Here is a 26,761-nt window from a genome sequence, read left to right on the forward strand (position 1 = left end):
CTTTACACGTGGTGACATGGTAGACGATTGCGATGAAAAACTGAAAAACAACAATAACAAGAAATTCCTCCGAGGTAGGAAAAACACCCCCGTCAAAGGGAAATAACCTTCTCAGGTGGTGGCAGTGACTGAGTGAGAATGGTTATTTCCCTTTGACCATTAAGATGTCCCTCTATAAGTCCTTGTATAATTTTAATCCACCAATAACTCCCTAACCGTGTGTTTGACTGGTCCCAATTTTTGTAAGGACCGTCTCATGAATGTATAGAACCTGTTCACCAAGTTTGGTGACGATCGGTCCGTTCATTCTTGAGATCTATATGCGAACACAAACACACAAACAAACAAACAAACAAACAAACAAACACATCGACCGAATCCTATACACACCCCTATACCGGGGGTGTAATAACATAAGACCAAAACATTATTGGGCAAACGAGTCCGTACCACGGAACCACACACACCAATAAAACAAACTCCACTCTTTCCGCCCAACTAAGCATTTAAATATCGGAGCACGTAAAATGAAATTGAACAAAACCAACGACACACATTCCTGTCGGTGATAGAACGAGATTCTAAGGGGAGTAAACGTGCGGGAATTCCCGCATAACCTATGCTTCTGCCAGCGGGTTTCGTCCCTTGGTTCGGTTTGTAAAAGCGTTTTAGCCAATATCTTCCGTTTGACTTTCGTTAGGAATGTAATTTTTTGCATACACCCGTGTAACCCTATTCCTTACAATTTCACGAAATTTGAGCTTAATTGACCCAGAGATACAAGTCTTACCCGACTTGTTTGTTAGACATCGACCGCCCGCCCGCCCGCCCGCCCGCCCTACTCAAATCAAACAAACAAACAAACCGACAGACCAAATCCAGTAAGCCCCATATAATGGCGGCTTAAAAACAATTGACCGAGCTCTTTACACGTGGTGACATGGTAGACGATTGCGATGAAAAACTGAAAAACAACAATAATAACATAAGACCAAAACATTATTTGGCAAACGAGTCCGTACCACGGAAATACACACACCAATAAACAAACTCCACTGTTACCGCCCAACTAAGCATTTAAATATCGGAGCACGTAAAATGAAATTGAACAAAACCAACGACACGCATTCCTGTCGGTGATAGAACGAGATTCTAAGGGGAGTAACGTGCGGGAATTCCCGCATAACCTATGCTTCTGCCAGTGGGTTTCGTCCCTTGGTTCGGTTTGTAAAAGCGTTTTAGCCATCATCTTCCGTTTGACTTTCGTTAGGAATGTAATTTTGTGCATACACCCGTGTAACCCTATTCCTTACAATTTCACGAAATTTGAGCTTAATTGACCCAGAGATACAAGTCTTACCCGACTTGTTTGTAAGACATCGACCGCCCGCCCGCCCGCCCTACTCAAACAAACAAACAAACAAACCGACAGACCAAATCCAGTAAGCCCCATATAATGGCGGCTTAAAAACTATTGACCGAGTTCTTTACACGTGGTGACATGGTAGACGATTGCGATGAAAAACTGAAAAACAACAATAATAACATAAGACCAAAACATTATTTGGCAAACGAGTCCGTACCACGGAAATACACACACCAATAAACAAACTCCACTGTTACCGCCCAACTAAGCATTTAAATATCGGAGCACGTAAAATGAAATTGAACAAAACCAACGACACGCATTCCTGTCGGTGATAGAACGAGATTCTAAGGGGAGTAACGTGCGGGAATTCCCGCATAACCTATGCTTCTGCCAGTGGATTTCGTCCCTTGGTTCGGTTTGTAAAAGCGTTTTAGCCGATATCTTCCGTTTGACTTTCGTTAGGAATGTAATTTTCTGCATACACCCGTGTAACCCTATTCCTTACAATTTCACGAAATTTGAGCTTAATTGACCCAGAGATACAAGTCTTACCCGACTTGTTTGTAAGACATCGCCCACCCGCCCGCCCTACTCAAACAAACAAACAAACAAACAAACAAACAGACAGACCAAATGCAGTAAGCCCCATATAATTTGTTTGTTTGTTTGTTTGTTTGCTTAACGCCCAGCCGACCACGAAGGGCCATATCAGGGCGGTGCTGCTTTGACATATAACGTGCGCCACACACAAGACAGAAGTCGCAGCACAGGCTTCATGTCTCACCCAGTCACATTATTCTGACACCGGACCAACCAGTCCTAGCACTAACCCCATAATGCCAGACGCCAGGCGGAGCAGCCACTAGATTGCCAATTTTAAAGTCTTAGGTATGACCCGGCCGGGGTTCGAACCCACGACCTCCCGATCACGGGGCGGACGCCGTACCACTAGGCCAACCGTGCCGGTCCCCATATAATGGTGGCTTAAAAAAGAAGAACAAAATTCAGGACATGCCATTGTCAACCTTTCTGTTTTTGTCACTTCAAGCGATTTATGACTAACAACCTGCTCAGTTTTGGCCCGGAGTAGTGTTGCCAAGTACACTCTATCCCACTTCCTTAGTGAGAAGGTGCACACACACACACAAACAGACAGACACAGTAAAACACACACACACACACACACACACACACACACGCACGCACACACACACGCACGCTCGCACACACGTACACGCACACATACACATACACACACACACACACACACACACACACACACACTGTGACACACACACGAACTCGCGCGCTTGCTGCACACTGTTCTAATCGAGTTTGAGAATTAAAGTTTTAGTGTATGACTGATCTGCTAAATCGTGTAGCTGTGGATACATTACTTGACCTGCAACTGGCTTTGTGTACATGCATTTAAAACCAAATATGTTTGAGAGAGAGAGAGGGAGAGGAAGAGAGAGTAGCTATGTGTGTGTGTGTGTGTGAATGCAGTGTGTACGTGGGAGTGTGAGAGAGATGTGGAGTATGAATGTTGGCATGCGAGCCTGTCTGGAGTTCTTCGGATGTTCGTATTTATTTGGTTGTTGTAATATTTTTGTTAGTTTGTATAAGAGCAGATGAACCACACCTACCCATGCATTCTTTAATAATATAGAAAATAAATTGTCTTATGTTCTATATCTTATGTTGTGTGTGTGTGTGTGTGTACAGTGTGTGTGTGTGTGTGTGTGTTTGTGTGTGTGTGTGTGTGTGTGTGTGTGTGTGCGCGCGCGCGCGTGTGTGTGTGTGTGTGTACAGTGTGTGTGTGTTTGTGTGTGTGTGTGTGTGTGTGTAAAAAAAAACCCACCATATTTGTGTCTGGCTACCTTGACCCGAGAACACTCAAAGCATTTTGAGCAGCGGCAAGAAGTAAAATTGTTTGCATTTATTTGAATACTAGCAGTTAAGCCCGGCTTCGCCCGGGAGTAAGCGGAGCCCTGTAGCAATTTAAGACGCTCGCTATCCCATTATCATTAGCTTTACCTCCTTTGTTTGGATACAAAAAAAGAGTTATCTCCCTTACCTTCTAGAAATTTCCGGAACTGTCCAGTTAATTTTTCATTCTTCATTTCTTCCCCTCATAGGAGCAATAGCGAGTCTCTAATATCACTGGCATGATGTGCTTGCTACAGGTGAACAGTAGGCACTGAACTGGTCTTGCACCATATAGGCTGCATTCAATAAATGGGAGGTCCATAATCTGAGAAAGGAAACAATGAATCAAGAAACTAAAACCCAGGTGCACATCTGCGGCACCTAGGGAGTGTACGTGCACACTATCTTGTTCCTGCCTCTTGCCATCTCAGAGGTATGGCGACCACAGACAAAAAAGAGTTATCTCCCTTACCTTCTAGAAATTTCCGGAACTGTCCAGTTAATTTTTCATTCTTCATTTCTTCCGCTCATAGGAGCAATAGCGAGTCTCTAATATCACTGGCATGATGTGCTTGCTACAGGTGAACAGTAGGCACTGAACTGGTCTTGCACCATATAGGCTGTATTCAATAAATGGGAGGTCCATAATCTGAGAAAGGAAACAATGAATCAAGAAACTAAAACCCAGGTGCACATCTGCGGCACCTAGGGAGTGTACGTGCACACTATCTTGTTCCTGCCTCTTGCCATCTCAGAGGTATGGCGACCACAGACAGACACACACACACACACACACACAGACAGACAGACACTCTCTTTTATTTATATGTATGTATAGAAACCCCCTCGATCACCCTTTCAAGTAAGCATGCAAAGAAACACTATATATAGATCGATGGAAGGGCAAGGTCGGGACAAACTGCAGGAAAACATCCTGGTCTAGTAAACACAAAGAATGACTCGACCGAGCGACCGAGTTTTTATTTTGAACTTTTTGTTTACGATTGAGTTGCCAAGTATGCTAGTAGTAGAGAGTATAATTCTTTGGTCTGTTATTGGTCTCTTGTCAAAAAGAGGCAGTTGTGAGTGTTTCAAAGGAAATATAGGAGATTTTTATGGGAGCAGAATCATGAATGTGTGTGTGTGTGTGTGTGTGTGTGTGTGTGTGTGTGTGTGAGTGTGTGTGTGTGCGCGCGCGCGGCGTGCGTGTGTGTGCTTAATCATTAATATGATACAAAAGCAAATTCTAACCTTGTGCAGATGGCACTATTTAGCTTCCTCTGACCACAAAAAATACTTCTAAGAGGAGGGGGCATGCCCTAGAACAATTATTCACCCCCAACCTAGCCTACTTGGTGCATTAGAATTTGGTAGAGGGGTGTCAAACGACCCTTATAGTCTTTACCTTCCAGGCCGAACCCTGCTTTGTTTATTTATGTGCAGGGTTAGGAAATAAATCTCACACACACACACACACACACACACACACACACACACACACACACACACACACACACACACACAAACAGACACCAAACAACTTTGAAAAAAAATATTTAAATTTTTTTCTTTTAAAAAGCAGAAGAAGAAGAAGAAGAAGAAGAACAACAACAACAACAACAGCAAAAACAACTACAACTACATCAACAACAACAACAACAACAACAACAACAACAACAACAACAGCATCAACAACAGCAGCAACCAAACACGAAAGTTAGTTTATTAAACGTTTACTTAAAGAGAAAACGAAACATTCACCAGCATGTTGAACTTTAAGTTCTTTTAAGTGGACGGACATACAAAAACTAAGACGACCAATTACTAGGTCAACTTGCTATTGAATGGTCCGTTTTTCCATTTTAGGCCCCCCCAAAAAAATAGTCTGTTTACGGTAACCCGACCGACCCTATTTTTTTCGCGCGACCCTAGACTTTTTTTTGGCAATTGGGGGAAAAGAAAAAAAAAAAAATCAAATAACGTAAAAATATGGTTTTTTTGGAGAAAAATAAAATAAAAATCCCGACCTACCGACCCTATATTTTTGGCCTATGTTACCGTAAACAGACCTTTTTTTTTTTTTTTGCCTTATCAAACGTTTACAAAACTGACCTTTCTTGGGGTGTTTAATTACATTTGTTTTGCTTTTGCTTTTTTTATAAATTGTTTGTTTGTTTGCTTTTTGTTGTTGTTGTTGGTTTTTGTTTTGTTTTGTTAAAGGCTGACATAGTCCTATTTAATTAGTTTAAGTAGGCTACTTCCGGGGCTTTTCCCATCGTTGCGGGGATGTATAAATTAAGCTTCCTGCAAAGTTTTAGGTTTGAAGTCCTTACCAATTACGAGAAATAATTAATTCTTTATTGCATTGTTTAACAACAGTTCTCCAGGACTTGGGCTATTTTTAGACCGTTGACGTCACTTCGTGACGTTTCGTAAACCAAAGATGACGTTTGAGACTGTTCTGTTTACATTCGACACTATCAACACCACTTTGCAATACTGAAATAGTTTTGTCTGTGTTCGAAAGCTACAGCCAATCATTATTATATCCCCTTAGGTACAGTTTTATAACATTATTGGCACATGTAAACAATATGAATTCATTAATGAACGCTACGAATATGGCAGCTTTTAAAGGATGGGGGAACTTGGTTTTGGAACGTCAGCAGTCTATCAGTTTCGTATTTTTTTCTCCGTAAGTGTTAAACATACCTTTTCTTTCCTGTAAACATTCTGTTTACCACCGTGTCCAGGCGTTTACATTGCATAAAAGTATCCTGTTACATATGCACACAAATTCAACAGCGTGGCAACTTCCTGTACCTAGTTATATATTACACGGTGTGTGTGTGTGTGTGTGTGTGTGTGTGTGTGTGTGTGTGTGTGTGTGTGTGTGTGTGGACAAATTCCCATCACCGTCAATGTGTGTGTATGTGTGTGTGTGTGTGTGTGTGTGTGTGTGTGTGTGTGTGTGTATGTGCGTGCGTGTGTGCTTGCGTGCGTGTGTATGCGTGTCACTCTGTGTGTGTGTGTGTGTGTGTGTGTGTGTGTGTGTGTGTGTGTGTGTGTGTGTGTGCATATGTGTTCTTGTGTTTTCCTTTCCTTTATTTCAAACTGTTAAAAGTAAAACTCGCAACACTTTCCACTGGTGCGGTAGTAAAACCCTCTTACTCTTCTAATTCCTGTTCAGTACAGCAATCCCAGGCCTTGGACAAGAAAAGTCTAATGCGGGCTTCATGTACATATATCAGTAGCTTATACACACATACGTACATAACATCCGGGATCCGGAATTGGGGTGAACAAACATGCATATTTACCTATGCCTTGGCACACCTCACTTGTTATTTGCAGGTATATATAAAGGAGAGCGCAGACGTTGCCCTGCATTTTTTGTGCGTAGTTTGCGAAGTGAGCATTGTATTGATCGGCTGCACTAGTTTACTCTGACGGTTTCCCTAGGAGAAAAAAAAGGCCAAAAGACTCAACACAGCGGAAGAATGGCTCACTCTTCGGTATTTTTTGCCGCAGTTTTGACTGCGTTTGTTGTTGGCACTTGCCAGGCATGGTTCTACAGACCTCAGAGGTAAATATATATATGTATATAGTGATGTATTTGTTGGAAATCAGGTTCCTATAATTTTAGACGATATTTAGCCGCTATATTTCATTTTTAAGTTTGTCTCGCAAATATTAAAGGGGAAAATGGTTCAATTTGTTTAACACTTGAATGTTTTTGGTTATGGCTTCTGCTAGAGCTACGTGTGACAGAACACAGATTGACATTTTAAAGGCAGAGTAAGCCTCCCGTAAACCATCACAGATACGGTCAGGCTTTTACACACAGTACAAACACCCTTTCATTTAAACACTCACCAATTGAGAACATCCTAGGTGCCCTCCGTAAAGAGCGAACAATTTTCAAAGAATTTATTTTTGCGTGGTTTATCTTACCCCTGAGCCATCGTGAACCAGTTTTCCCTTTTCACAATGCAGTCGTCATAGTTAGTCATTTGAATGCGACTCGACGTGAGCTTATCTACAATAGCACGTTTTTTTATGCACGAAACAACGGCTGTGGTTCACAAGAACTCTAGCGATGGCTTTTGACTGTTGAGAGGAACGGCGATTTGCACTGATAAACCGGCCGTCGTCTGCTACGACCCTTGCGTGACCCTGCTTCCGGGCTTTTCTTTTTTTAAACTTTCACAACTTCGAATTGTTCTGATCTTGTCTTGATGAAAAACGAATTCTTTTATGATTAAAGAATGTTTGTGTAACAAGCTGTCAATTTATTATTTAGATTTTAAAAGTTAGGTCTAGCGCAAAAACGAGGCGCCGTTGTTGTTAACGGAACAAGTCTTCGAAAATAAATTCTTGGAAAATGTCTCACGCTCGACAGAAAGCAGCCAGGATGTTCCCGTTCGGTGAGCGTTCAAATGGAAGTATGCTTGTACTGTATTTAGACGCTCGGGGAGCTCTGTGATGGTTTACGGGAGGCTTACTGTGCCTTTAATGTACATATTCATATTTCAAAAGCTTGATTCGACAGGACATCGTTGATGAAAATTGCAGTCTGTTTTTTGTTTCGTTCTTGTTTTTGTTTTTGGAGGTGTTTTTTTCTCTATATCAACCAAAAATGTCATATCAAATTAACCCGCTGTCCTCTGTATTTTTCTTCATTTTGTTGGTTTTGCTTCTTTCTGTCTTTTTTTTTTTTAAAGTTTGTCAAACAAAAAGTCTCTGTTGTCAGGTGTATGCTCACACTCCGTGTCTGGATGAGCAATTTATCTAAATTACATTAAGTCGGTGAGTTCGACAGATTGACTAAATTTTGCTTTATGTGACTTATCTAAGTCTTTGTCCCCTTTACTGAGCCTTCACTCTCTCTCTCTCTCGCACCTCTCTAACGACTAAGTCGGTGTACACTTTGTGCGAGTGTGTGTGAGGATGTGTAAAAGAGAAAGTGTATAGTATGCTTCCATTAACAAGCACACTTTTGAATTTTTAATTTTTATTTTGTTATACCTTTCCCCATTGTTTTTTTTATTTTATTTTTATTTTTTTTATAAATTCTTCATATTTGTTCTTTGTTTCATGTGTGTATTATAGTAGGGACTAGCTGTAAGAAAGGACCATATGGACCTAATGCTATCATCCCTCGGTAATAAAGTTTTCGAGTTCGAGTTCGAGTTCTCTCTCTCTCTCTCTCTCTCTCTCTCTCTCTCTCTCTCTCTCTCTCTCTCTCTCTCTCTCCCTCTCTCTCTCTCTCTCTTGCTCTTTCTCTCTCCCCCTCTCACTCTTTGTCTCTCTCTCTGTCACTCTCTCTCTCTCTCCCTCTCTCTCTCTCTCTCTCTCTCTCTCTCTCTCTCTCTCTCTCTGGATCTTTCTCTCTTTCTCTTTCTCTCTCTCTCTCTCTCTCTCTCTCTCTCTCTCTCTCTCTCTCTCTCTCTCTCTCTCTCTCTCAGGGCGGGAAAGTAGCTCAGCCGGTAGCGCGCTGGCTTTGTAGCCAGTTGGTCGCTGTCAGAGTGTGTTTGAACCCCACGTTCGGCGAGAGATTTATTTCTCGGAGTCAACTTTGTGCAGACTCTCTTCGGTGTCCGAACACCCCCGTGTGCACACATGCGAACGAAAAAGATCCCACGTTCACAGCGAAAGTCTCGGGGCTTGGAAAACACGAAGACACTAGCATGCATCACCTCTCGTCTCCAATTATCATGATCGTATTTCGATACTTTGACGAGACAAACCCAATGCTGGTGTGTCGAAGAAGACAGCCACAGCGGGCTTGTTCGAATCAAAGTATCACACCATATCTTCAACGTATTACCAATACCTGTCCCAATATAGACCAGTTGGTCTAAGAGGACGTTAAACCCTAAAAGTCAGTCAGTCAGTCTCTCTCTCTTTCTCTCTCTTTCTCTCTCTCTCTCTCTCTCTCTCTCTTTCTCTCTCTCTCTCTCTCTCTCTCTCTCTCTCTCTCCTCTCTCTTTCTCTCTCTCTCTCTCTGTCTCTCTCTGTCTCTCTCTTTCTCTCTAATAGAATAGACAGTAAAATATTGAAAATAGCTGCTCCTGTAATCACAGACACCTTGACATACATTTAAAACTTATGCATTACCACCTCTTATTTTCCAACAGCATTTAAGCAAGCTAAGGTAATCCCTCTGTTTAAATCAGGTGATCCTTCTGATCCCTCTAATTACAGGCCTATTTCAATCCTGTCACCACTTTCAAAAGCATTGGAAAAACATATAAACATGCCTTAGCACATTTTGATAAAAACAGTTTATTCCATCCAAAACAATCTGGTTTTCGCAAAAAGCACTCATGTCATACAGCTCTTATAAATCTAATTGATCAATGGCTAACCAACATAAATTCCAACACATTTTCTGCAGCACTGTTTGTGGATTTTGCAAAGGCGTTCGATGTTATTGATCATTCTCTTCTCATCAGGAAATTGTCAATACATATATGGCATGCAATGCACCACCATTTATATTCTTAAATCTTTTCTTTTAAATAGAAAACAAATTACATTTACTAATGCATCATATTCAAATGAAAGTATATATGGGGTCCCACAAGGATCTGTTTTAGGCCCATTATTGTTCTCCATTTATGTCAATGATTTATCACTTTGCATACGTAATAACTGTGAGTTGTTTGCAGATGACACTACTATTCATTCTAGTCACCATTTCATAAATTATTTATCAAAAACTCTCAAAGAAAGCATTGATGCACTCCTGAATTGGTCAGAGTTAAACCATATGTCTCTTAACCATACAAAAACAAAATGTATGCTCATAACCACAAGACAGAAACGACAAAATCTATTATCGAGCATTCCACCTCTTTATATTAAAAATCAAGTATTGGAAGAAGTGTCTCACCATAAAGTCCTTGGTGTAAAGATTGATAATAATTTATCATGGCATGATCACATTGATTACATCTGTAAGATTGCTTCCCAAAAAATATATCAGTTATCAAAAATAAAACACTTCTTGAATCTCCACTCGCGAAAGATTTTTTTTTACAATCACATCTTGTCAAATATTGATTATGCATCCACTGTATGGGATTGTGCAAGTGCTAATGTTTTGAAACCTTTAGCCAGTCTTCACAGAAGAGCAGTTACGCTTATTATGCTAAAATATCACACTCCTTCAGAATCTGATTATAAAAATTTGCAAGTATTACCATTTCAAAAAAGATTAATGTATAATAATAATGCATTGTTATAATGCATAAAGTGATGTCAGGATATGCACCGGAGACATTACGTGATAATTTTATTTTGAACTATAACAGACTAAAAATCATAACACCGACTCCACGTATTGACCTTTTCAAATCAAGCCTTCTTTATTCAGGTGCGGTCCTATGGAACTCACTGCCTATTTTTCTTAAGCATAAAAAAAACACAGACAGCTTAAAAAAAAAATATATGTCGCACATAATGCAACTAAACATGTGCTGAATGGTTCATCAATTCATTTAAAATGTATGTGCATGTTAAACAAAGTTATAATAATATGCAGATCTAAATTAAGTTATGTTAAAAATTGACACTTTTTATCATTGGAAATTGTACTTAAAATGCAGTATGACAATTTAGTTTTAAATTTGTATCTGTATATACAGTTATAATGTATTAAGTTTGATGTGATAGTTCTTTGATTATGTTTTCTGTTCTTGTTGACCCTATATTAGGGCGAGGGCTGGATGTAAAAAAAGCAATATTCTTGCTTATCTATTACCCTCGATAATAAAGATTTTGTCTTGTCTTGTCTTGTCTCTCTCTCTCTCTCTCTCTCTCTCTCTCTCTCTCTCTCTCTCTCTCTCTCTCTCTCTCTCTCTCTCTCTCTCTCTCTCTCTGGATCTCTCTCTCTCTCTCTCTCTCTCTCTCTCTCTCTGGATCTTTCTCTCTCTCTTTCTCTCTCTCTCTCTTTCTCTCTCTCTCTTTTTTTTACCAATAATACAATCGCGCTTGAATCTCGGTCAGAAATGCGGAGTACTTAAATTGCTGTTCCCATCCCTCCAACCATCCTTACAGTTCATAAAGATTGTTTTTTTCACCGAATAACCACTTTTGTACTCTTCATGTTTTGTTCAGCGACACCGGCTGCAGACGTTATCCTGACAAGGATGACTACAACAATTGCGTCACGTGCAATTTATTCCGACCTAAGGAGGTCACACTGCGCGTGCGCAACCTGATCAGAGAACCCACCTTCGAAGAGACCGTGACCTTGAACTGCACGCGCTACAAAACACTCTTCTACATGATGCAGGACGCTGCGGAGGCTAACTCAGTGTTCAGGTGTGTGAGAGAGTTATATTTTTTGTTTTAACAATGTTTGCATTGATGATGAGGTGGTCTTTTTGGCTTGGTCATTATGAGGGGGGTGGTTGTAATGAAAAACGTTGCTATCAATGATGGGGGACGACGGTGACGGCGGCGGCGACGACGACAAAGACGACGACGACGACGATGATGATGATGATGATGACAACGACGAAGAACAAGAACAAGCAGAGCAAGAAGAACAAGAAGAAAACGACGACGACGATGATGACGATGACGACGATAACACATGAATCCAATTAAACTGATGATGACGGTGAAGTTGCGAGTAGTCAGGCTGTACGTACTTGTTGAGATTTTTTTTATGGCGAACTGTGCTCCAGATAAAAGACTGAATAACTGGTATACACCAGATAAACGAAAATAAAGTTGTTTTTGTCACTGTCGTCGAAGGTGACATGAAGTGGTGACAGGGCAATAACAAATAGAGAAGGTTAATGCATCATGTAGTCCTTTCTAAAATAACGCTCGAGCAACTTTTCCCCATTGTGTGCTGAACCAGATGTTGCTGATGTCACAACCAGAAAGGCATAAAGATTAATAATGGCAGTTGCAATCGTGTTGATATCTGTTCTATAGGTGTGATTGTCGTATGTATACACTTAAATGTGCCTACCTTCTTGTGTAAGCGATGTGTGCACTAAAGCAGGTCTGTCTAGATTTTGACATGTAATGACAATATACTTTCACTAGTCTTGTACATATGTCAAAAATTACCCTGGCTGGTTTCTATGCAAATTTGATGAATTATTGAATGATTTGGATATTTACCAAATAACACCAGGGTGAACTTGTGAAATAAATTCAGCACCAAAAAAATCCGACAGCTCAGGATCAATCTTTGGTCGTGCAAATAATTACTTACACGTTAAAAATGGTATCTTTAAAGGTATAATCTGTACCTCTTGAATATCTGACATTTCTTGACCGTTTTCATAAAAAAAACTGCTCTGGGAAACACTAACAATTTAGCGTATTTTGGCAAACTTTCTGAGAATTTTGTTCATGCATTTGCTGCGTTTTTATATTTTTACAGGCTGTTGTCATAGTAGCCATAGATTGTCTACCTTTGCCTCCAGGTAACTTGAATGTGTACTCCACTATGGTAAACTTACATGACACTTTTAACCACTGAGGTTAAGACCTTCTTTTCTTTTTTAATCATTTAAATCGTTTTCATTTCAATAAAAGCAAGCATACAAGGGTTTTAATGATTTTGTGTGTGCTCCTTTTGTTGGCAACATTCTTTTCTTGGCATTGTACATTTCCGAATAAACTCTGTTATTCCTAAATAAACTCTTAAACCAGGCATAAACATCTCACCGTTTGCCATGTATGCACATGATATAGGTTCACAGCAAAGTACTTCGGCAGTAGCCTGGGATTCTTCATCGAAGGCATCAACGGCGTGTTCGGAGACTGGGACTTGGACAAATCCTACTGGGAGATTCTGGACGGAGAACTCAATCAAACCCCCGTTGGTTAGTATCTTGTTCAATATCACCCTTTATAGATATGTACAGCATCGTCGCTTCTTTCTTCTCTGTCTAGGTTTTCGGCCACGTACGATCACGCAGGGCACCCAGGTTTCTTCGTGAACGCGTTCAATGGCGTGTACAGTAACTGGACAGAGGACAGAACGTGGTGGCAGATTCTCGATGGAGATTTGAATCTCACTCCTGTCGGTACGCAAGATTCGAGAACTTGAAGCTGATGCACGACCTTTGCTGTCTGATTTACTTTTTTTGTATTGTATAGCTTGAGCTTCTTCAATAATTGCTGGTGGTGGTGTGAGGCGGGGGTGAGGGTGGGGGGGGGGGGGGTACTTCCTTGTGTATGTGTGTATATTTGTGTGTGTACGTGCGTGATTGCGAGTGTGTGATTGTGTTTTTATGTCTGTGTCTCTGAGTCTGGGTCTGATTTCGCATGTGTTTATCCATATATTTGTGTGCTAATGAACGTGTGTGTTCACACATGCCCTTTTTTTTACATTTAGTCAAGTTTTGACTAAATTTTTAACGTAGAGGGGGAATCGAGACGAGGGTCGTGGTGTGTGTGTGTGTGTGTGTGTGTGTGTGTGTGTGTGTGTGTGTGTGTGTGTGTGTGTGTGTGTGTCTGTGTGTGTCTGTCTGTCTGTCTGTGCGTGTGTGTGTGTAGAGCGATTCAGACTAAACTACTGGACCGATCTTTATGAAGTGTTACATGAGAGTTTCTGGGAATGATATCCCCGGATTTTTTGATTTTTTTCGATAAATGTCTTTGATGACGTCATATCCGGCTTTTTGTAAAAGTTGAGGCGGCTCTGTCACACCCTCATTTTTCAATCAAATTGATTGAAATTTTGGCCAAGCAATCTTCGACAAAGGCCGGACTTCGGTATTGCATTTCAGCTTGGTGGCTTAAAAGTTAATTAATGACTTTGGTCATTAAAAATCTGAAAATTGTAAAAAGAAAACAATTAATTATAAAACGATCCAAATTTACGTTCATCTTATTCTTCATCATCTCCTGATTCCAAGAACATAAATATGTTATATTTGGATTAAAAACAAGCTCTGAAAATTAAATATATAAAAATTATGATCAAAATCAAATTGTCGAAATCAATTTAAAAACACTTTCATCTTATTCCTTGTCGGTTCCTGATTCCAAAAACATATAGATTTGATATGTTTGGATTAAAAATACGCTCAGAAAGTTAAAACGAAGAGAGGTACAGTAAAGCGGGATATGAAGCACAGCGCAACCGCTACCGCGCCAAACAGGCTCGTCACTTTCACTGCCTTTTGCACTAGCGGCGGACTACGTTCAGTTTCATTCTGTGAGTTCCACCGCTTGACTTAATGTAGTAATTTCGCCTTACGCGATTTGTTTATATATTTTTTTAACGGGTAGATGTATGCCTTCATTGTAGCATGCGTTGCATGACTTGTATTCTCCAACAGTTCGTACGTTAGAACGTTCAGCTACTTCAACTGGTCATTTCAAATTCATCATACCTTTGTATACATGTGATACAAACCTGTTTAAATATACCTTTACATGCTTGATCATACTCGTGAAGTGAGTAGGCCTAACGCTTTTCTAAATTTTGGCCAAGGTGATCAAGGGGATCTAAAGAGGAGACTCTTTAATTAAATGCATACTCTAATATGGTTTCAACGAATTAATCAATCAATTAACCCGTGGTATGGGCGGAGAGATACCTCAGTATTAGCGCTGGCTTTAAAACGCGCTCGTCACTATTGTCGTGGGTTCAAACCCGAATTCGAGATCCCTTTTTACATTCAGTCAAGTTTTGACTAAATGTTTTAACATAGACGGGGAATCGAGACGAGAGTCAAAGTGTGTGCATGTGTGCATGTGTATAAAGTGATTCCGAGGAAACTACTAGACCAATCTTCATAAAACTTCAGATGAGAGTTCCTGGGTATAATATCCCCAGCTTTTTTTCTCTCCATTTTTTGGATAGATGTCTTTGATGACGTCATATCCGGCTTTTTGTGAAAGTTGAGGCAGCATTGTCACACCCTCATTTTTCAACCAAATGGATTGACATTTTGTTCAAGCAGTCTTCGACAAAGTCCGGACTATGGGATTGCATTTCAGCTCGTAAGCTTAATTTTTTTTAAATTAGTTTGCTCATTAAAGTTGTCATTAAAGTCGAATTTTCAGAAACAGATTACAAAATGATTGCATTGTATTCCTCATCTTCTCCTGAATTCAAAAATATATAGATAATTTTATGTCATGTTTACTCTAAAAATGTGCTTAGAATGAAAGGAAATAGGTTCGGTAAACCGGCACGGTTGGCCTAGTGGTAAGGCGTCCGCCCCGTGATCAGGAGGTCGTGGGTTCAAACCCCGGCCGGGTCATACCTAAGACTTTAAAATTGGCAATCTAGTGGCTGCTCCGCCTGGCGTCTGGCATTATAGGGTTAGTGCTAGGACTGGTTGGTCCGGTGTCAGAATGATATGACTGGGTGAGACATGAAGCCTGTGCTGCGACTTCTGTCTTGTGTGTGGCGCACGTTATATGTCAGCAGCACCGCCCTGATATGGCCCTTCGTGGTCGGCTGGGCGTTAAGCAAACAAACAAAAAGAAAAAGGTTCGGTAAGTTCTACGGTCGCATGCTTCGCGGAGATGAGCGTGACCCGTCTTGGCGGTCTTCGGGGTATGGTTAGCTGAGACTATAATGTAGTCTTTGCGATGACTGGTTTGTCGTGTTGATCTTTTAGTTTGATACCGATTGACTGAATGTTTTTATATCGCTTCACGCGACTTGTTTCTTCCTGGAGTCAACTTTGTGTGGCAGACTCTCCTCGGTGTCCGAACATGCCCGTGTTTCCCCATGCGTGCGATACATATCCCAATATCAGAGCGAAAGTCTTGAGGCTTGGGTAGCGCCGAACTGTATGGCAGCTCGCTTTCCTAAAAGAGGAAGGTAACCCTAACAGAACTAAATAAATGTACTTAACTTACCTTACCGTACCTTACCTTACCTTACCTTACCTTACATTACCTTACCTTACCTCACTAATTAAGCCTATTTTTGTGTATGTGTTTCAGGAATTAGTACCTACGAACCATCAGCTGGTGAAACTGTGACCTTCAATCTGACCCAAGGGGGACACTAAAAATATAAAGTTAACTATTCACTATTCACATGCTGAAGAAAACTGCTGAGAGGATTCCAAAGAAGTCTATATCTGGTACATGTAGAGATGTCATATTGAGGATATCAACCAACATTTTAGGAAAAATCTCCGAGGCGCTCGACTTTAATATACCCTTTTCACACCATCCCCACCATCCACTTCTTCTTTCCTCTGTGTGTGTGTGTGTGTGTGTGTGTGTGTGTGTGTGTGTGTGTGTGTGTGTGTGTGTGTGTGTGTGTGTGTGTATCTGTCTGTCTATCTGTCTGTGTCTTTGTATGTCTATCTGTGCCTCTGTCTGTGTCTGTGTGAAGGTGTGGTTTTGTCTGTGTTTGTGTGTGTGCGTGCGTTTTGTCGCTAATAATCACAGGTGCAATAAAACAGACGCGCAAGTGACCATATGCTTGCCAACGTAATAGATCTGAAAAGCGATCTGTAAGCAAACGTTTTGACCTGAAAACAAATGTTGATGCGTGAAATGAAATCCGATGCTGTGATGAACAAAAATAAAGTTAACTTTGCTGAGCTGTGTTTTTCGTTGTTGCATGCTTTTGTTGTTTTGTGTGGGTTTGCTTGCATGTAAATGCGTGCGAGCATGCGTGCTTTAAACTTTCGTGTGTCCGTCTTGTCCGTGTACTATATGGATGCGCGCACGTGTGTGTGTGTGTATGTGTTTGTGTGTGTGTGTGTGTGTGTGTGTGTGTGTGTTTGTGTTAAAGCTTTGTTAAAATATCAATATAGTATTGCACAAACACACACACACAAACGTACCTGTAATTCTTGGAGGTGGTCCCGCGGCGCACTAAGTTGAAAAGAGCGGGTCCCGCGGCGCACTAACTTGAAAAGAGCGGGTCCCGCGGCGCACTAACTTGAAAAGAGCGGGTCCCGCGGCGCACTAACTTGAAAAGAGCGAGTCCCGGAATGCAGTAACTTGAAAAACACGGGTACCGCGACGCACTAATTTGAAAAGAGCAGGTCCCGCGACGCACTAAGTTGAAAAGAGCAGGTCCCGCGACGCACTAAGTTGAAAAAAGCGGGTCCCGGAACGCACTAAATTCAAAAGAGCGAGTCCCGCGACGCACTAAGTTGAAAAGAGCGGGTCCCGGAACGCACTAACATGAAAAGAGCGGGTACCGCGACGCACTAAGTTGAAAAAAGCGGGTCCCGGAACGCACTAAATTGAAAAGAGCAGGTCCCGGAACGCACTAACTTGAAAAGAGCGGTCCTGCAACGCACTAACTTGAAAAGAGCGGGTCCTGCGACGCATTAACTTGAAAAGAGCGGGTCCTGCGACGCACTAAGTTGAAAAGAGCGAGTCCCAGAATGCACAAAGTTGAAAAGAGCGGGTCCGGGAACGCACTAACTTGAAAAAAGCGGGTGTCGCGACGCATTAACTTGAAAAGAGCGGGTCACTGAACGCACTAAGTTGAAAAGAGCGGGTCACTGAACGCACTTAGTTGAAAAGAGCGGGTCCCGGAATGCACAAAGTTGAAAAGAGTGGGTCCCGGAATATACTAAGTTGAAAAGAGCGGGTGCCGCGACGCATTAACTTGAAAAGAGCGGGTCCCAGAACGCACAAAGTTGAAAAGAGCGGGTCCCAGAATGCACAAAGTTGAAAAGAGCGGGTCCCGGAACGCACTAAGTTGAAAAGAGCGGGTGCCGCAACGCATTAACTTGAAAAGAGCGGGTGCCGCGACGCATTAACTTGAAAAGAGCGGGTCCCGGAACTCGCACTAAGTTGAAAAGAGCGGCCCCGGAACGCACTAAGTTGAAAAGAGCGGGTCCTGGAACGCACTAAGTTGAAAAGAGCGGGTCCCGTGACATACTAACATGAAAAGAGCGGGTACCGCGATGCACTAACTTGAAAAGAGCGGGTCCCGCGACGCACTAAGTTGAAAAGAGCGGGTCCCGCGACGCACTAAGTTGAAAAGAGCGGGTCCCGCGACGCACTAAGTTGAAAAGAGCGGGTACCGCGACGCACTAACTTGAAAAGAGCGGGTCCCAGAATTCATATGTAAACACAGGGCTCCCCACGGATGTCTCTCCTAAAGGGTCCCAGGACCCCTACTTACATTTTTTAGAGGATCCGTGGACCCCTTCAGCGGAGTTTTAGAGGGTCCAAAACTCTAGGGTCCTTTAATTCAAAGTGTGTGTGTGTGTGTGTGTGTGTGTGTGTGTGTGTGTGTGTGTGTGTGTGTGTGTGTGTGTGTGTGTGTGTGTTTGTGTGTGTGTGTGTGTGTGTGTGTGTGCTTTAGCCTCCCTTCCGATGTTCTTCCTGCGTGAAACTGGCACTGGTGCTTACACTCGACTTAACTGACAAAAACAGTCTGAATAAAACAGTACCAAGGGTACTCACGATAACGTTAAATCAGTGCATACCTGGACCCGCTCTTTTTGATTTTAGTGCGTCCCGGGACCCCCTCATTATATTTTTAGTACGTGTTTTGGCTTGTAGTGCGTATATGACGCAGGGACGCAGTTTGGAGAACCCTGGTAAACATCTGTCCGGTAGTTTCCTGTGAACGTTGTACAAACATCTGTTAGCAAAACTTTGTTTTTTAAATCCAAATTTGTATCAGCAAAGTCATTAATTCGTTTTTAAGTTTTAGAGCTTAAATAAAATCCTATTGTGCGGACTGAGTCAAAGAATATTTGACAAAAGTTTTATTCAATTTGATTGCAAAAAGAGGCCGCGACAGTGCCGCCTCAGCTTTGTTCAAAGCCGAATATGACGCAATCAAAGACTTTATCGAAGGAATAGGGTAAAAAACACACACGCACACACACACACACGAACAAACACACACATACACACACACACACACACACACACACACACACACACACACACACACACACACACACACACACACACACACACATATTGACGGACACTGACCCACTCTCACAGGGTCATCCATTCCGACCTCTACAGGTCCGGTATCAATCCTACTCGTCACAAAAACAAAGAGAGTTTGACGGATACAATAAACAACTGGCCAATCAAACTATCTCACCGCATGCTTGACAAATATCCGGCTTCGGTGCAACAATGCAATATTTTACAGCTGGTATAAATTGCAAGTACTACTATAGGGAAAACATTATTTTGTTGTCATCCTTGTACTACGCACACATTTTGAAGCCGCACTGATTAGTCTGCTTTGAGTCTGAAAAAGTTCGAAGGAAGAAAATGGCTCGCTTCTTGATATTCTTCGCTTTGGTGTTGGCTGTGTCCTCTCAAAAGTAAGTGTTCAACGATGTGAGGATTAAGTGTTTAAATATCTATAATTCAGTTGAGCTGTCTACGATTCAGTTCAGTTCGATTCTTAGTATTTATCGCGTAGATGTTGGCTGTGGCGTCTCAAACATAAGTTATGAAGATATGCATTATAGATGAGTGATTAAAATACAAAATAGCAGATAGCCTGCAAACGTTCCAAAACCAAGTATCAAAATCAAGAAAGTTTAGTTATTGAAATGTTAAATGTTTGACAAAACAAGACATCCACAAGTACGTGGACCTAATGGGCTTTATGGTGGACAGATAAACAAATAACGATGAGAAAAGTTAAGCAAATAAAAGAAACTTATCTGAGTTTGTTTTTAGTCCAATCCTTCTGGCTAGAAGATGTCGTCAGATTCAAAAGGAATTTTAAGAAATTAAAAACCATTGGGTTGACGTACTTGTGAGTGTCTTAATTGCTTTGTCAAAAATGTAACGTTCTAATCACCAACACTTTTATAATTGTTTTATTCTGGTTGATTGTTTCGTTTTCAGTTCAGTTCAGTTATTTTAGTTCACGATTTAGTTCAGTACGATTCAGTACCGACGTAGGTCAGTCCATTTAAGATTTGTTCAGAACAGTTCAATTCACAACATTTCAAAATGATTAAAGATCACAACATTGTTTTGTATTACAGAACTGATTCTGTCCTTTTTATATTTAGTCAAGTTTTGACTAAATATTTTAACATCGAGGGGGAATCGAAACGAGGGTCGTGGTGTATGTGTGTGTGTATGTGTGTGCGTGTGTGTGTGTGTGTGTGTAGAGCGATTCAGACTAAACTACTGGACCGATCTTTATGAAATTTGACATGAGAGTTCCTGGGTATGAAATCCCCGAACGTTTTTTTCATTTTTTTGATAACTGTCTTTGATGACGTCATATCCGGCTTTTCGTGAAAGTTGAGGCGGCACTGTCACGCCCTCATTTTTCAACCAAATTGATTGAAATTTTGGTCAAGCAATCTTCGACAAAGCCCGGGGTTCGGTATTGCATTTCAGCTTGGAGGCTTAAAAGTTAATTAATGACTTTCGTCATTAAAAATCTGTAAAAAAAATATTTTTTTTTTATAAAACGATCCAAATTTACGTTCATCTTATTTTTCATCATTTCCTGATTCCAAAAACATATAAATATCTTATATTCGGATTAAAAACAAGCACTGAAAATTAAAAATATAAAAATTATGATCAAAAATAAATTTTCGAAATCATTTTAAAAACACGTTCATCTTATTCCTTGTCGGTTCCTGATTCCAAAAACATATAGATATGATATGTTTGGATTAAAAACACGCTCAGAAAGTTAAAACGAAGAGAGGTACAGAAAAGCGTGCTATGCAGCACAGCGAAACCACTACCGCGCGAAACAGTCTCGTCAGTTTCACTGCGTTTAGCACGAGCAGCGGACTACGGTCATTGTGAAAAAATGCAGTGCGTTCAGTTTCATTCTGTGAGTTCGACAGCTACTTGACTAAATATTGTATTTTCGCCTTACGCGACTTGTTTTATACTTTACTTTGTTTTATTATTCTTCAAAATGAAGTTTCCTTTCACATGGCAATTCAGTGTTTTGCAATTATGTGGCAGATTCAATGTTATGCATAATCGGTGTGCAGGAAGTAGAGATTCAATAAATGACAAAATCGATTCCAACATTCGGCAGGTGTGTCAACACCTTCTTCTTTGATAATCTCACTTTCTTCCTTTCATGTTCATTTTTTTCTCTGTCTCTAGCTCTCCCTGTTTTGCTCCTGCTTGATTTGTCCGTGTCTCCGTGTTCATCTTTATGTGCCTTGCCAATCACCTTTGTTTCATTTCCTTGTGTGCGTTTGTCTGCTTTTCTTCAGTATGAATCGCACTGCTGACACCGTGCACAACTCGCTTAGTAAGGCGTTTGTTCATACTCTTTTCCCCCCGAGTTTTTGTTTTCCATCCTCTAACCCCCCCCCCCCCCCTCCCCCTGAAAAAAACACAAAAACACACACACACACACACACACACACACACACACACACACACACACACACACACACACACACACACACACACACACACACACACCTACAAATACAGTAAATATATAAAAATGGAAAATGACGATATTTCGTTTTCAGTGACCCCCAGTGCAGTCAAGACAGGTGCAAAAAAAACTTTCCAGGACTGCATCACGTGCATTTTGTTCAAAGATAAGATAAAACAAATACAGTATATTTACAAACACCCCCCGCGGGTTAGGGGGAGTCCCATATTGGTTGGGACGAGAAAGAATTTACCCGATGCTACCCAGCATGTCGTAAGAGGCGACTAACGGTTCTGTTTCTCCTTTTACCCTTGTTTAGTGTTTCTTGTATAGAATATAGTCAATGTTTGTAAAGATTTTAGTCAAGCAGTATGTAAGAAATGTTAAGTCCTTTGTACTGGAAACTTGCATTCTCCCAGTAAGGTCATATATTGTACTACGTTGCAAGCCCCTGGAGCAATTTTTTGATTAGTGCTTTTGTGAACAAGAAACAATTAACAAGTGGCTCTATCCCATCTCCTCCCTTTCCCCTATCCCGTCTCCCCCCTTTCCCCGTCGCGATATAACTTTGAATGGTTGAAAACGACGTTAAACACCAAATAAAGAAAGAAAGAACATTTACAAACAATAATGGTAACGATATTTCATTTTCAGTGACACTCAGTGCAGTCAGACAGGTGCGGACGCAGAGAAGCTTGAGGACTGTATCACGTGCAATTTGTTCAAAAAGCCAAAGGAGGTCACGATACGCGTGCGTAACGTGCTGACGGAACCCAACTTCGAAGAGTCGTTGACAGTCAACTGCACCAGATTCAAAACACTCTTTTACATCATGCAGGAGGCTGCCGAGGCTAATCGATTTTTCAGGTGATGAGTGTTAATTAAGTTGGTGGTTCGGGTTGGGGGGGGGGGGTGGCAGGGGGGGGGGTGGCAGGGTGGGGGGAGGGTGGTAGGGGTGGCGGTGGATGGGTTAGGTGGGCGGGTAAGGGGGGAGGTGATGATGGTGGTGTGGTACTTCAGATCAGAATTATGTTGATGATCGTTGTTGTTGTTGTTGTTGTTGTTGTTGTTCTTGCTCTTGTTCTTCTTCTTAATAAAATGGCGAGGAGAAGGAAGCGCTTCAAGACGTAGAAAATAGCGAGCGAGATCTACATGTATAAAGATACTCCCACCATTAACAATAATTAAAAACAACAGACGACTGTCACCATCAAGTATAACTTTCAACATTGCAGTTCTGGTTATTTATGATGATCATGATGTTTGTGGAAAGGGTGTGCAATATTATATGCGCAGATCATGAGATATTGCTGTCGGTTATGGTGTTATCAATTTATATCTGAGTCACCCAGGTGCTCGAGTTTGACAATTAAATATAACGCACCGCAGTTGTTTATCGCCAACTCTCTTCATTTACGCGCAACAGGTTCAAAATACTAGATGATAAAATAATGTTGTTGTTCCCTTGTTGATTCGACTAAGTTAAGAAATAAAAATAAAAATAAAAATGTGGAGAGCGTGTGTGCGCGTGCGTGCTAGTGTATGTGTGTGTGTGTGTGTGTGCGTGTGTGTTTGCGTGTTTGTGTTTTAGTGTATGTGTATGTGTGTGTGTGTGTGTTGGTGTGTTTGTGTCTTTGTGTATGTGTGTGTGTGTTTGTGTGTGTTTGTTTGTTTGTTCTTAACACTAAAAAAGCGAAGCGCATTTTGCGCGTCCTTTTATCTGTGAACAGACGTTTTTGATACGTTTGTAAGTGTGGTGGAAAATTAAGCTATTTTGTTATTGTTCTGTTGACAATGAAGATACGAGCTGCGGTTCAGCTAGTTCGTAGATATAGCTGCATCCGGTGTATCAATCCGGAGTTTAAGGAAAATAAGTTTAGGCTTTGAATCGGTCGTTCTATTTGTTCGTTCGTTCTTTCTTTTGTTGGTTTTCTTGTTCGTTTGTTCGTTCGTATATCGGTGGGTCAATTGCTCGTTTGTTTGCTTGCTTGAGTGTTTTTACATTTAGTCAAGTTTTGACTAAATGTGTTAACATAGAAGGGGAATCGAGACGAGGGTCGTGGTGTATGTGTGTGTGTGTGTCAGTGTGTGTGTGTGTGTGTCTGTGCGTGTGTGTGTGTGTGTGTGTGTGTGTGTGTGTGTGTGTGTGTGTATGTGTGTGTGTGTCTGTGCGTGTGTGTGTGTAGAGCGATTCAGAGTAAACTACTGGACCGATATTTATGAAATTTTACATGAGAGTTCCTGGGAATGATATCCCCGGATTTTTTTTGATTTTTTTCGATAAATACCTTTGATGACGTCATATCTGGCTTTTTGTAAAAGTTGATGCGGCACTGTCACACCCTCATTTTTCAATCAAATTGATTGAAATTTTGGCCAAGAAATCTTCGACGAAGGCCGGACTTCGGTATTGGATTGGATTGGATTGGATAAGATTTACAGTCCAGTGAGGTTACCCTCATGGAAATTCGGGCTGCTTTCTCCCCGGGGAAAGCGAGCTGCCATACATACGGCGCTACCCATATTTTTTTTTTCCTGCATGCGTGTATTCATGTTTCCTGAGACTTAATGCCGTGTGAGATGGAATTTTTTTTACTTTATTCCAAGTCCCACGGGTATTTGATGGACATTTTTATCTATGCCTATACAATTTTGCCAGGAAAGACCCTTTTGTCAATCGTGGGATCTTTAACGTGCACACCCCAATGTAGTGTACACGAAGGGACCTCGGTTTTTCGTCTCATCCGAAAGACTAGCACTTGAACCCACCACCTAGGTTAGGAAAGGGGGGAGAAAATTGCGGCCTGACCCAGGCCTGAACACGCAACCTCTCGCTTCCGAGCGCAAGTGCGTTACCACTCGGCCACCCAGTCCCGCACTGAATTTCAGCTTGGTGGCTTAATACTTAATTTATGACTTTGGTCATTAAAAATCTGAAAATTGTAAAAAAAACTAATTTATAAAACGATCCAAATTTACGTTCATCTTATTCTTCATCATTTTCTGATTCCAAAAACATATAAATATGTTATATTTGGATTAAAAACAAGCTCTGAAAATTAAAAATATACAAATTATGATCAAAATTAAATTTTTGAAATCAATTTAAAAACACTTCCATCTTATTCCTTGTCGGTTCCTGATTCCAAAAACATATAGATATGATATGTTTGGATTAAAAACACGCTCAGAAAGTTAAAACGAAGAGAAGTACAGAAAACCGTGCTAACCTTCTCAGCGCAACTACTACCCCGCTCTTCTTGTCAATTTCACTGCCTTTGCCACGAACGATGGACTGACGATGCCACGAGTATACGCACGGTCTTGGCGAAAAATTGCAGTGCGTTCAGTTTCATTCTGTGAGTTCGACAGCTTGACTAAATGTTGTATTTTCGCCTTGCGCGACTTACACTGAGGCGGCAATCGCAAACACTGACATACTTTCGGTTCTGTCTAACGTTCATTGTTTAATAAGGGGAGGTTGGAAGAGAGAGAGAGAGAGAGAGAGAGAGAGAGAGAGAGAGAGAGAGAGAGTGTGTGTGTGTGTGTGTGTGTGTGTGTGTGTGTGTGTGTGTGTGTGTGTGTGTGTGTGTGTGTGTGTGTGTGTGTGTGTGTGTGTGTGTGTGTGATTCATTCAACTGTGTCGTTTTATTTTCTGTTGTTTGTTGCAGGTTCACCTGCAAATATTATGGCAAGGAGCTTGGCTTCTTCATTGAGGCCTTTAACGACGTGTTTGGAAACTGGGCCGAGAAAAAGACCTATTGGGAGATACTTGACGGCGATCTCAACCAGACTCCTGTTGGTGAGTTGAAGATACTGTCTTTATCCTACCTACGTGAGAGAGACACTCGTGAGATAATAATCGTTCAAATTCCACGTGTGTATATCATGTAAATGAGGTCATGTCAAGCAAGTCTGACAGGGACCTGTTTTTCCACTACTTATGATGCCAAAGTCACCGAGACAAACGTCATTATAGAAGAAAAAAATTGCGCTCGCTAATTACCCTCGATGAATTTTTAGAACTGACACGTCACGCCACACTTTCAGAGTGACGTTTCTTTACTTTGACGTAATAGATTGCACGAGGCTTTAGAAGAGATCGAGGTTCCAAAACATGCGTCTTCAAGTTAGCTGCCTCGACTGCAGGACATTTTCAGTCAAATACACGTAAGTACAGTATGTAGGATAAACAGAATACTACATGGCTTGCTGTGTCGTACCAGATTTACACTCGATGCTTTTTCAAATAGTGAACAGCTCGCTTTCGCTCGCAGTTCAATATTTTAAAAAACAACTCGTGTAAATCTGGTACGATACAGCAAGCCATGTAGTATTCTCTATTTCCCGCGTACACAATCATGTTTACCGCGACAGATCTGCCCAGGCCTGTTCATGGAGTGAGAGCAGTCTTCCACTTGAAAACACACTGGGAGCTCAGTAGGTAGAGAGCACTGGACTGGTGATCCGTGGCTCACGGTTTCAAATCCGTGCCGGGACGGACACGGGTCAACTTTATGTGCAGACTTTAGAGACGATATCCATGTCCCATCCCCATGTCACCACTGTGGTACGTAAACGACCTCTGACACTAAGGTGGCTGATCGGAGTACATCTAAGAGGAAGCGACCCGAATTTCCCAACAATTGAACAATGATGTAATGGGCAATAATTAACAGTTTGGCTGCGTTTTAATTGTTCAGGTGTGAGGATCTTTTGCTGAATGAATTTCGCATGTTGACAGTGGTGTCGATTGCGAAATCAATTCAACAACAAAATGCCCCACTGTTGTCACAACAAGTACCCAGGCCGTTTAATTTTGGTATGTGTTCAAGTTGAAGGATTCTGTTATCACATGTAAAAGCCTGGACAGAGATATGATGGCTGACGTGATGTTTACCGCTGTAGCCTATACGTGTTGTGTTATCAGTCCTGCATGTATGCATGTGGGCACATTTTCACCTTGTAACACAAGCCAAAATAATTTTAATTTCACTGATTTGTCTATTGAAGCTAAACACCTTGTAACAATCTGCACGATGGCTCGTTGTCGCTGTGTCCATTTTGTAACACCCAGGCATGCACGCGCAACAATTTTTACATAATTATATTTTTCAATAGAA

At 41.3% G+C, this 26,761-nt stretch overlaps 2 protein-coding genes across 3 annotated transcripts; both read left to right on the top strand.

Annotated features, from left to right (window-relative positions):
* Positions 1-6,662: 6,662 nt before the first annotated feature.
* LOC138981602 (cobalamin binding intrinsic factor-like) lies at positions 6,663-16,854 on the top strand. 2 transcript variants are annotated; one of them, XM_070354574.1, is made up of 4 exons: positions 6,663-6,884; positions 11,423-11,629; positions 13,226-13,359; positions 16,244-16,854. In XM_070354574.1, the coding sequence occupies exons 1-4, from the start codon at positions 6,799-6,801 to the stop codon at positions 16,309-16,311; spliced, it is 495 nt and encodes a 164-aa protein (XP_070210675.1). In that variant the 5' UTR covers positions 6,663-6,798; the 3' UTR covers positions 16,312-16,854. The 2 variants fall into 2 exon arrangements, with proteins under 2 accessions (XP_070210675.1, XP_070210676.1); XM_070354575.1 differs by lacking the exon at positions 13,226-13,359 and adding an exon at positions 13,025-13,155 and having other exon boundaries at positions 6,673-6,884.
* A 2,562-nt stretch (positions 16,855-19,416) lies between these two features.
* Positions 19,417-25,440, top strand: LOC138981603 (uncharacterized; the record flags this gene model as incomplete). The annotated part of the gene is given in 3 exon segments (XM_070354577.1): positions 19,417-19,575; positions 22,293-22,505; positions 25,310-25,440. Coding segments are annotated over 3 exon segments (397 nt in total), but the record flags the coding sequence as incomplete, so codon positions are not given.
* Between the last annotated feature and the right edge of the window lie 1,321 nt (positions 25,441-26,761).

This window comes from Littorina saxatilis, linkage group LG12, assembly GCF_037325665.1.
Source record: "Littorina saxatilis isolate snail1 linkage group LG12, US_GU_Lsax_2.0, whole genome shotgun sequence".
In the NCBI taxonomy this organism is placed as follows: Eukaryota; Metazoa; Mollusca; class Gastropoda; order Littorinimorpha; family Littorinidae; genus Littorina; species Littorina saxatilis.